Source organism: Psittacula echo (genome assembly GCF_963264785.1).
Source record: "Psittacula echo genome assembly, chromosome: 7".
In the NCBI taxonomy this organism is placed as follows: Eukaryota; Metazoa; Chordata; class Aves; order Psittaciformes; family Psittacidae; genus Psittacula; species Psittacula echo.
In genome coordinates this window covers 33227920-33240280 of record NC_137740.1, presented here as the reverse complement: position 1 = coordinate 33240280, position 12361 = coordinate 33227920, and the positions used below count along the sequence as shown (strand labels likewise).

The 12361-nt window shown below is 36.1% G+C and overlaps 1 protein-coding gene across 5 annotated transcripts in view; it reads left to right on the top strand.

Moving 5' to 3' along the window:
• NLGN1 (neuroligin 1) overlaps positions 1-10503 on the top strand; it is a gene marked incomplete at both ends in the record, with an annotated part of 333502 nt that extends 322999 nt beyond the window's left edge. For 3 of the 5 annotated variants that reach the window (XM_080622513.1, XM_080622511.1, XM_080622510.1), the window contains 3 exons: positions 2741-2953; positions 7550-8339; positions 9681-10503. In XM_080622513.1, the coding sequence (XP_080478639.1) occupies positions 2741-2953; positions 7550-8339; positions 9681-10503 (1826 nt within the window). The remainder of the gene's footprint in view (positions 1-2740; positions 2954-7549; positions 8340-9680) is intronic. The other 2 variants (XM_080622512.1, XM_080622514.1) reach the window with 1 other exon arrangement.
• Positions 10504-12361: the final 1858 nt, after the last annotated feature.

Below are 12361 nucleotides of genomic sequence, written 5' to 3'. Positions count from 1 at the left end.
AGCTCATTCATCAGCAGGGGATTGTCCTAAGGCTTTACCTGTAATTCTAATGTTACTTTTCCAGGCAAAGGCTTACTTGCTTTCCACTTTGCTGTGTATTATACAGAGTAAGGAAAACAACTTTCTCAGAAAGTTTGTGTTAGCATTTTTTTTTCCTTCAGGCAATCACTGTGTCTCAACTATAACCCTAACATCTCTTTTCCTAATAAACCCCTTGGAGTCACTTTGACAAAACTACAGGATCTTTTTGAACCAACACTGTAGCTCTGCAGAGAGCAGATCCTGCTCAAGCTCAGGGAATCTGCAAGCCAGGGAAAGGGGAAAAAGCAAAACAAGTCTAAGGCAAAGTTTTGGTAACTGCTGTACTGCTGTCATCTCATTTCTGCCTGTGTTTCCAGGACCATCAGTGTCAATCATTCTTCTAATCCCTTAAGTGCAGTCGTTTATGTGCTTAATACGATGAACTGATTTGTCACTGATTTTCCACAGTCATATACTTATGCAAACAAAGATAAAGACTTTCCCAGCATGGGCAGCCACAGGATCCTGTATTTCCTATAAATTCCTACACTTTAATTTTGTTACAGTCACTGGTACCATACCTTAACTTCAAGCAGACTGACAAAGACAGTGAGAATGGTTAGGAAGTTTTCATTAATTTGTGATTAAAAGACATATCTCTCTGTGTCCTTAAAACTATTTATGGGAAACAGCATTTTGCTGGAGCGTGAACACAGGAATGAATGCTTCTGTGCAGGAAGGATCATCCTGGGGCCATCCTTTCACACAGGCATGCACACCAGTCACTCTGGCTACACAAAAGAAAATGAAGGAGAGCAAAGCAGAGTAAAATAACATGATATTAAGCTCAATTCAGTGATGAACTCTAATAATAAAATGAGAATCAATTAATTATATTTTTAATTTCCTTTCTGGGTTTTCAATGAATATAAAAGTGGTATTTTCTTCTATGGTAGTGATGCTACTTTGCTTTTTTTATGCAGTTAAGTAGTAAATATGGCTTGTTTTAGTTGTAGAATAGCAGTTATTTTAAAGTCTAGTATCAGAGTAATGTTTTTTATGGCTGCAGTGAATGAACTATGCCCATTAGACTGGTCCATTAGGTCTGGAAGTGGAAGAATTGCTGGCCTGGCACCTTATGCCACTTTGCTGTTCCCACTCCATGTAACAAAACTCAGGATTGACCTACATAAACAAAGCTGCTTGCCCTAAAGAGAGCATAGCTCAACTATGGAGGCAGCAAGGCCAGTTAGCTTTCAGTGCAGTTTAGAGCAAAGTTCTGTTAGTGTAAATGGCTATACATACAACAGAATACTAAATGTAAGCTTGCCACTAGAAGTCCAATCAACTTATTAATAAAATAGCAAATTACATGTTCATTATATGCATGAATATAGGTACACACATGCACCAAATCTGTATTCTTGTTAAATCCTTACTTTATATATGAATATGTATGTGTCTGTCTTTAGAAATGTCTGAGAAGCTGCTTTTATTATCATAACAAAACAGTAGGACTCCTTTGAGAGCCATTTGTCTGAAAAACTACTGTAAACTTCTTTTGAGGAGGCTGGCTGCACTCAGGAGAGTTAAATCAGTAGAACTTTGATGAGACTAGAAGACCCACTAATATCTAATTAATGTGGAAATAATTGTTGTAATGGTTGCATTTCTCTACAAAGTATGTTCTGAATAACAGTTGCACTGTTGATTTAGTGAGCATTAAATCAGTTTGATACACATATGGAGGTGCTGGGCTACTTCATAATTCTGATGTTATTTAAACATTTGTTTATTAAGCTGAGAAAATTGGAAATGTCAACAACTGCAATCCAAAAGCAAAAAAGCAAAGCAATGTCTTTTATCAACAGAGATTTTCTTCAAAGGTTTTATTGTCCACCTTTTAGAGTCAGTAGGCTCTAATGACAAAAGTAACAGCAATACTACAAAGGTACTGCTAGGAGTGTAAAATAGTTGTTCCTGCACTGGACAAGTTCTGCCATTTTTCTTTCAGTATGAATGGAACAGACTGATTCTTGCGCTCTCTGGATTACCCCTGAGCTCTTATCTTTTGAAGTTAAGAGTCATGGAAACAGCTTAAATTGTCTTTATCCATTTAAGGTAGATTCAATTAACTCAGGTTAATGACTATGGGACAGAGCTCAGGGAGCTGAGAGCTGCTCACATTCAACCCAGCTTATCTGGTGACATAAACTGTGTTTTGGGGGGAAAAAAAAGGAAAAGAGTGTGTTGCTGGGACATACCCTAACAGTTTACAGAGAAGTTTTGCCTCTCAGGCAAGCACAAAGCTTATGGCTGCTTCTAAGTACAAAAGTGCAATACACAGTTGACCAAATCACTTGCAAAATTGCTGCACCATATCTATTTGCTAAACCTATACTCTTAAACTTAGTACAATCAAAATGAATTCTTTGGGAGTAATACATTGTGACCTGTTAAGACTTAGAGGAGTATTTTGCCTGGGATGTACCTTCATCTTTCTTGCATTCATATATATATCATGGCCAGAAGTGTGAATACCAAATAATTTGTTTCAGGAAGAGTGAAAAATTGCAAGTTATTGTCCAATGAATATGGAAAATTATGTAGTTGTATAATATTTAATGGCATATATATTTGAAATCTTACTTAAAAGATTGCAACAGGATTACTCAGAAGTGCACTTGCTAACTCTTCCTTTTTTCATTTACGTTCACAGGATTTTTGAGCACTGGGGACCAAGCAGCAAAAGGAAATTATGGCCTCCTTGATCTAATACAAGCTTTGCGATGGACTAGTGAAAATATTGGGTTCTTTGGTGGTGACCCATTACGAATAACTGTTTTTGGATCTGGTGCAGGCGGTTCATGTGTCAATCTGTTGACATTATCCCATTATTCTGAAGGTAACCGTTGGAGCAATTCAACCAAAGGTATTATGCAGGTTGCAAATTTTGACAATTTTGGTGTCTGCATGCCACCACCATTAGTATTATGTGATGTTCTGTATATTCTCTATGTTCCTATGAACTACTGAGTTCAGCTCAATATTAAGCAAACTTTTTAAAGGCTGTACAAGCTGTCTTCTCCATCAGCTCTTCTATGCATGTTTAAATTTTGGGTCACATTCTTCTTTTTCCTATGGAGCTTTGTGGAAACACTTTTATAGCAGACTTCTGAACAGCATTTTCTTGGTGCATCATTTTGGTCTCTTTTCTTTCCTACCTAAGGGTGTCCTTTTAAGAAAACCAGTCAGTCATTATCACTGTAGATGAGGTAATCTATATTCAGACAGTCATGAAAGGCATGTTTAGTTTGTCATGAGGAGCAGAATTTAAAGAAAATTAAAATGACACAGCTTCTTTTCTCAGGCTAACAGCTGAAATGCTTAAAACTATTGTTTTGCATGAAGGAAACAAGTACCTAGTTCAGAAATCTTTTGTCTGAAACTGCATGAACTTCACTTGCTGTCATCTAATAAAAGAATGGTTGAATGTTTTGCATGCATGATCCAAAATTGTCAAAGCATCCAAGTTGCAAATGGATTTTCTTCTATATGTTTTTTTCTCTATTCCGTAACTAACAGCTTTTCTCTCTAGCTGATGCAGACAGCAGGGAATTAAAAACATGCTGTTTGACACATCCAATTTTTTCCTTATGATTTTTGCACCACAGTTCCACACAGTTTCTCTCATTTGCATGGCTATTGCTTATTGATCATATTACATTTGTCTCAGTGTTTTCATACATTTTTATCTGTATTGTTTAGTTTTACCAGGACATCACACTGTGCCCTGTGCATGCAATCCTCCACTAATTGATATTTCTGTATCTCCATGGGGGACTAATTGGCCAGTCATAAAAAAATAATTCTGCTGACGTTAAAAGAGCTTCATTTACCCAAAGTCATGATGCAGACCCCACTGAGGTCAATAGAAGTGACAGACTCTTTAGATCAGGCCTTTATACTATCTTAAATTAGAGAAAAATATAGCTTTTACAAGAAAAATCTAGTGGAAAATAGATTCTGGTTTAAATTTTAGACTATTTCCACAATTTGATTTTTAATGTAATCTGTTTCCCATAACTACCTGCACTTAAATAGGACATATTTATAAACTGGCCTGTAAGAACACGATGTAAGCATTACCTGATTATACTGTAATCTGAGGGTCACACTGCACCATCTTTTTTCACCAGAACTCACAAAAATAACTTTTGTCATAGAGGATTTAGCTTAAGGTTGAGCGAGGAGGCCTGATTTATTCTCCCCTGATTCTCACTCGATCTCAATCTCGATCTTCTTGATGTAACAGGACATTAATGTGAATTTACAATATCTGGACAGTCTTATGTTGCCTCTCATCAGCACATTTTCCCCTATCATGTTCTAACACATGGCCAAATTCTGCCAGGAGCAGAATTGGTTTGGGAAAACGCAGTAATCCTTCAACATAGCAGACCAAAGATTCGGGAGAAGACTGGAGGAGGACTTAAGAATGTATACTTAAAATCCAATTGTGAAAGTAAAGTTCTAAGGTTTTCTTCTATAAGAAAGCAAAAACATGCTTTACTGAAATCTGTATTAAACAAAACAATGTGCCACACCCCCATGTATGTTATGTTGCATTTCGGGGTGGTTAGACCTGCCATTGAAAAAGATACTGAAATCAAAATTGATCAACTTCAAAAAAGAAAAGTTAGTTCAAGTTTTCAAACCTTTTCAAATATCTTATTATTTTCAAAAAACCTTTTGTTTCACGTTTTAACCAGTTTCTTTATAAGCTGTAAATTCAGATGTTCTCTTTGCTTCCTTATTGCCTTTTGAAAGGATCTCTTGGTAGTTGAGAGGAAACATTCAGCCTATTTCAAGATAGTTCTGTTCATAGTGCCCATCTGCAAGTGGGCAGAAAAGCACCCATCTTCAGAAAGTGCTCTGAAAATGTAGATGAATATATGCAAATTATTATTACTTACTTTGGTGAGGCTTTGAATAGAAGTCACAAAGCAATATGGTCCATTGAACATTTAAATCTATCCCTCAGTCTGAAGCCCATAAGCTATAATAATCATACACATTATCAGATAAAAATGTAGTTCTCCATTCTGTGTGGTACCAATTTCTGCCAGGAATTATGTGACAGAATTAAAATATTTTTTCATACTATTGCTCATTTTTCACCAAATGGTTTGAGAGGAGGAATATTTCCATAAGAAGTCTTAAGCAGAAGGAGGGATGTTGAGTTTCATTTCCTATGATAACTTTATGGCCAGAGGACTTGACCATTTTTACTTATTCCAGCGTTTAACGTTTATGTAGCACTTAGCAAGCCATAGTGTTTGTATCAGCATTTTCTTAATATGCAGCTTACACTTTCTGTCCTTGTTCAGAGATATTTAATAAAGCAATAAAAATAGATTTACACAATATGCAAAAAAGAAACATTATGAAGTATCATGAAATACATCATCTTTGTGAAAATTTGGTTTTGTCATTTAGTTACATTTATTACAAAGCCTGGATCCTCTGTATAATTCCACTGACTTTGAGCTGATTTATACTAGCTCAGTATCTGACCTTATAAACATGCAAATATATTTTTACCTGCTTTATAGCTCAAGTTCTTTCTTATTTTTTTTTACCCATAGCTTGCAAGGAAATAATATCTTGGATATGACTTCTCATAAATTTAAGGAGAGGCTTGAGATTACATATTTCAATATATTTCAGTACACCTATCTGATTTTAAGACTTTTGGATTTGGACCTAATACAGTCTATAATGATTTTAAAAATCCTCAGAAGCTTGTACAATGTTTTCTGCCAGCAACTGACTCCAACTAACTTCTGAGGTGTGGTGCTGCAATAGAAGCTGTAAAGGCATGACTCTGACTTCATTTAGAGGCTATGGAAGTTTTTTATCAATACTAATAAGTTACTTATCAAAGTAAACACTATCTTTTGCATTACTGGAATAAAAGTCTGAGGTAAGCTGAGCACCTTAATGCCAGTTCCTTTAGTGGGAGCATCCAGCTATTTATTCATTAAGCATTGGACCAAAGATACATTCTTAGCAAGATTAAGTTAGTGAGGCCAGATGTTATTTCCAGTCCCTAAGCAACTGCACCAAAGTCAGTGGAATTACTCCAGGTGCCTGTCAGCATAAGTAAAACCAAATTTTGACCCATGTATCTTAAATCAGCATAACTTACCTATGCTATAGACCATTTTGTATTACTCACAGTGAGCTATAGGAGATAAGGTTCAGTATAAAATATTTTACAGTAATTAGTGCAAAAGATGTGCTACTGAAATGAACTGCATGCGGTTCTATGCAAATACAAAAAAAATGAGAAAGATGACAGTTTCCTGAATATAGCCTGATTTTCTGACATTAGACAGCATTCTTTTGTAAAGATTCAGATTAAATAGCTTTTTAAGAACAGAAATTACTCTCCCCAAAGGGAGCAGGAAAAGGCAAAGCCCCAACACAAAGGGAGCATAAGAAGTGCCAGGACAAGGGTGGAGTTTTGATTGCATTAATGTTTAAAGCAAAAAAATTGGATTGATTCACTGACTAAAAGGGAGTGAGGCCTTCCTCCATGATATGCTCAAAAATGCTTACAGCAGGGAGAGGGAAATGTCAATTTTAACATATTTTGTTATTTCTGTGAGTAGAATTCTTGGTCCAGAGTGCTAGTTAAATCAGCATAAATTCAAATTAATTGCACTGAAGTCTGGGATTTGCTACAAGTTTATAGGCAGTGCCAGATCTTACTTTCTCTCTCTCCCCTAAATGAATATCTGAACATATGTTTAAATCTCTGAATTACAAAGCTAAGTAGTATAAAATATATAATTTTCCTTTTTATGTAAGTGTGATGACTATAAACCTTTGTGAAAAAAAAACCTCACAAGGAAGCATCTTGACTTAGACACTTATAAATTTAATAGCTGCCTAGTACCTTCTTGTTACTCCAGAATATAAACTTTTGCTATGATATACAATTCAAAAGCAGGGTACCTCTCAAACCAAGTTTAATCCCAAGCAAATCATAAAAAAGCAGTAATTGGCTTTATCCGGCACCTAGTTGTATGCACGCATATTGCTGCTGGTTGGACAATACCCATAAATTCAGTCCATTTCAGAAACATGTTGGCTTTTCCTCCAACCTCCAATAAATTGCTTTAACTTTTGCAATTTCTTTCAAGCTAATGGTGTTATCCTACATAAGGTAATGGCACTTCTTTTTCTTCTTGAGTTTCTTTTGAATATCTGTTCCTCAGCTGGACGACATTGAGATAAAATCATTTGCTTCAATTTCTGCACATACTGCATTTATTTTGTATATATTACCTGTAGGTAAAATGACAGTCAGATCTCACTATCTTGTGTATTTAAGATCTATTAAGATCCAACTATCTCTTCTGGTAAAGTTCTCTATTGTTTCAAAGAACTCCTTTGAATCTTTCAAGTATGTAACTGTTTCAAGGTCACTTCAGTAATTTTCAAATATTTCTCCCCACAGGACTGTTTCAGAGAGCAATAGCTCAAAGTGGAACAGCTCTCTCCAGCTGGGCAGTTAGTTTTCAGCCTGCAAAATATGCCAGGATGTTGGCTACAAAAGTTGGTTGCAACATGTCAGACACTGTAGAACTGGTAGAATGTCTACAGAAGAAGCCTTACAGAGAACTTGTTGACCAGGACATTCAACCAGCAAGATACCATATAGCCTTTGGACCAGTAATTGATGGCGATGTGATACCAGATGATCCTCAGATATTGATGGAACAAGGAGAATTCCTCAATTATGACATCATGTTGGGAGTTAACCAAGGAGAAGGGTTAAAATTTGTTGAAAATATTGTGGATAGCGAAGATGGCATATCGGCTAGTGATTTTGACTTTGCTGTTTCTAATTTTGTCGATAACTTATATGGATACCCTGAAGGCAAAGATATATTGAGGGAAACTATTAAATTTATGTACACAGACTGGGCAGATCGACACAATCCGGAGACCAGAAGGAAAACGCTGCTGGCTTTGTTTACTGATCATCAGTGGGTTGCACCAGCAGTGGCTACCGCAGATCTTCACTCAAATTTTGGATCGCCTACATATTTCTATGCCTTCTACCATCATTGCCAGACAGATCAGGTACCTGCATGGGCAGATGCAGCCCACGGAGATGAGGTTCCTTACGTACTAGGAATCCCCATGATTGGTCCTACTGAATTATTTCCTTGTAATTTCTCCAAAAATGATGTCATGCTAAGTGCAGTGGTGATGACGTATTGGACAAACTTTGCAAAAACTGGGTGAGTACCAGATAATGAATAGTCTTGTATACTCAGGATATAAAGATGCAGTGCTTTCACTTGGTTACCTCCCTTGGGAATGCCTCTGTACTTGCAGGATGAATAAGAGACTAAGAATTGGGTTGGATATTTATGTTTATTGTAATGTCACTCAGCTCACTTACACATTCTAGCAAAAAGAGGGAAAAATAACTTTGAGAACATTCTCTGTGCAAAAAAAATACTTTGTACGCAAAAAATAATGAAGGTATCCCCAGAACAGTCCAAAAGTAAGCATTTAACATGTGTATAGTTAAAAATGGTTACATTAGTAACTGTTTTACCCCTGCACTGATAATATTTTCATTCCATGAGACAGAAAATACATAAATATTGCATCAAATATATTGCAGGTTATTTTAATAACGCTTTGTGGTTTAAATTGACATTTCTGACCATAAAATACGTGACTTTAAACTCATAGAATCATAGAACAGTTAGGCTTGGAAAGGACCTTAAGATCATCTAGTTCCAACCCCCCTGCCATGGGCAGAGACACCTCACACTAACCATGCCACCCAAGGCCTCATCCAGCCTGGCCTTGAACACCGCCAAGGATGGAGCATTCACAACCTCCCTGGGCAACCCATTCCAGTGCCTCACCGCCCTCTCAGTAAAGAATTTCTTCCTTAGATCCAATCTAAACTTCCCCTGTTTAAGTTTGAACCCGTTACCCCTTGTCCTGTCACTACAGTCCCTGATGAAGAGTCCCTCCCCAGCATCCTTGTAGGCCCCCTTCAGATACTGGAAGGCTCCTATGAGGTCTCCACGCGGCCTTCTCTTTGTTATTTTCATTAATTCTTCTTTCACTGGTATTTCAAAACACTTTCCTACCTTCAGCTGTTGAACTTCTAAGTCACTTTATATTATGCTGAGCTATGCCCTGCCATGGCCTTTAACCTCATGGCCACAGATACCACGTATGAACTGAAATGCTGAGCTTTATGTTGCTAAAATAGAAAAGCAAAGCTTAATGTACTCTCATGATGGTCTCTCAGACATTTGTCCACATTACCACATTAGTGGCAATCTGTCCTCAGCAGCAAAAAACATTCAGGGTGAGAGATACCAGCCTTTTGGAGAGCTAGTGAAGTCTCTGAAGTCTATGTAAAAGAAGGGTTCATTTGCATAATGTGTTTCTAATCAAGATTATTAAGGCCTCTAATTTTAGGGAATAGTATTCTGCTCTGTCCAAAGGCAGATTTAAACATTAAGTATGAAATCTTAATTATGTTAATTTTATAATTCCTTTTGAAATACTTTGTAACATTGGAGATTTTATTTTTCTTTTTTTTGTTTTAGTGACCCAAATCAACCAGTACCGCAGGATACAAAATTCATCCATACAAAACCAAATCGCTTTGAAGAAGTAGCATGGACCAGATATTCTCAGAAAGACCAACTGTATCTTCACATTGGATTAAAGCCAAGAGTTAAAGAACATTATAGGGCCAACAAAGTGAACCTTTGGTTGGAACTGGTACCTCATCTGCACAATCTTAATGACATTTCACAGTATACCTCTACCACAACTAAAGTGCCGTCAACTGATAATACTTTCAGACCAACAAGGAAAAATTCTGTTTCTGTTACTTCAGCCTTTCCTACAGCCAAACAAGATGATCCCAAACAACAACCAAGCCCGTTTTCAGTGGATCAAAGGGACTATTCAACAGAATTGAGTGTTACTATTGCAGTTGGTGCATCTTTGCTGTTCCTGAACATTTTGGCCTTTGCAGCATTGTACTACAAAAAAGACAAGCGGAGACATGATGGTCATAGGCGATGTAGCCCACAACGTTCTACTACCAATGATCTTACCCATGCACAAGAAGAGGAGATAATGTCCCTCCAAATGAAGCACACTGACTTGGATCATGAATGTGAGTCCATCCATCCACACGAGGTGGTTCTTAGGACCGCCTGTCCCCCAGACTACACGCTAGCTATGAGAAGGTCTCCTGATGATATTCCCTTAATGACACCTAACACCATCACAATGATCCCCAACACTATACCAGGGATTCAACCCCTACACACATTCAATACATTTACTGGAGGACAGAACAATACTCTGCCCCATCCTCATCCCCACCCCCATTCACACTCAACAACCAGGGTATAGCCAGACAAGACGAAACAAACTTTATTTTTTGATGGATTACAGTAGGTGATATAACTGAAGATTACTTGGCTTTCAACCTACAAGACTCTTACTATTTAAATATGGAGGAATAATATGTGAATATACATATCAAGAACTTTTGGGGTTTTGCAAAAGTGAATTGTACATATAACAAATGAACTTAAACAAACAAAACAAAATAACAAAAAAAAAACCCAACCAAACAACTGTTTGCAATTGCTTGAAAGCAGTTGTTCAGAATGATATTTTCATTCACATTCAAGTATTAATTTTTTGAAGATTTAAGTTACATAATGGAATTAGGCATGTGAAACACAAACAGGAAAGAACTATGACTGAAAATTTTAAAAATCTATAAATATGCACAAGGGACACACTAATGGAATGTCAGATAATTTTCACCAATTTTTATTTGGACCTGTTTTCTTGTGTAGACCATATTTACATATTTGAATAAGTACACAAAGCACCAATGCTGTTAAGGCCTTAGAAAGGGGCTCATGCTGAAATCTGCCAGTCTAAGAAGTTTTACAGCCTGGCAGGTACAACATTATCACTTAAGTGCTGTCAGTATAAAAGTTGTGGGAATAAAGGAAACCGGATATTTTTAGCACGATGTGCATGATAATTTATATGCTTGGTGGCTGTGCTGCTGATTAAGCCGTAATTAAAATTCTTCTCATCCCATTGGATTTTTTAATAGAAGCTTTCTTCATCAATTGGAATAACCTAAAGAAGTTTTTTAAAGGGGCAAAAGTAATTACAGTAAAATATTTCATGGTAGCTTCAGAAATAGAAGGAATTGCAACAGTTCTTCAAGGTATATATAGCATTTTAGGTATACAGTGGTGAACCCTCACTGATACAAATCCCAGACAAAAAAAGTCTCTATTATTTATGTTCTTTTTCCTTTCCATCTAAATAATTCCTAACTTTAACATAACTATAATTTTCTTAGAATATCCTTTGATGAAGGATTTATGATTTGCTGTGATTTAATTACAATATATTTAGTTCAAATTGTTGAAGTGTGTCCAAAAATTTAATTGCAATGATATTTTGCAATACAGAAATGCCCCAATGTTACCACTTTGATTACACCTTTCAGCTTATTGTTTAAACTCATGTTGCATGTTAAAAAGTTTACTTCCAATACTTTAATTGCTATACATTAGCTTTTCCATTCAAATGAATTCTCTAGACCAGATGGCAACAGTGTAGAAAAAGAGTATATGTAAGAATAGGGAGAGAGCCAACAACTTGAAATTTTAAAATCTGAATACTACGTATGTTTGTGTGATTTGAAATGAATGTTCTAAAATAACAAGAAATTTTTCATTCCCCTGTTGCTTTCCAGTAATTATATATCATGGTCTTTTCAAAATGTTTGTATATGTAATCAGATGTACATTTATATAAAAGAAATAATTGAGATGGACTTAAGAGCACATCCCTGATAAATACTTTCTCTCTTATCTGTACTATATTTCTATTAGACTAAAGTTATGTGATTTTTTTTTACATTTTTTCAAATTACTAGCAATTTTGATAGTTTGTAAGATAATGCGAAGAACTTTCTCTGACAAACTAACTGCAGTAACAGAAACATTTCTTTTCAGTTACTCTTTTTCAAGAATGAAAGCTTATTACACACGAAAATTGTATACTACTTGATGGAAAATTACTTTGTACTTCTTGGCCATATTACTGGTCACTGAGTGAAATAAAGATAATCTGGATAACGAATATTATTCCAATGCTAAGAGACCTGATCTTTGCTCATTAAAGAGCTAAAATGTTTATTGCTGTTTTGTCATTTTTTAATGAAGTAATGGTA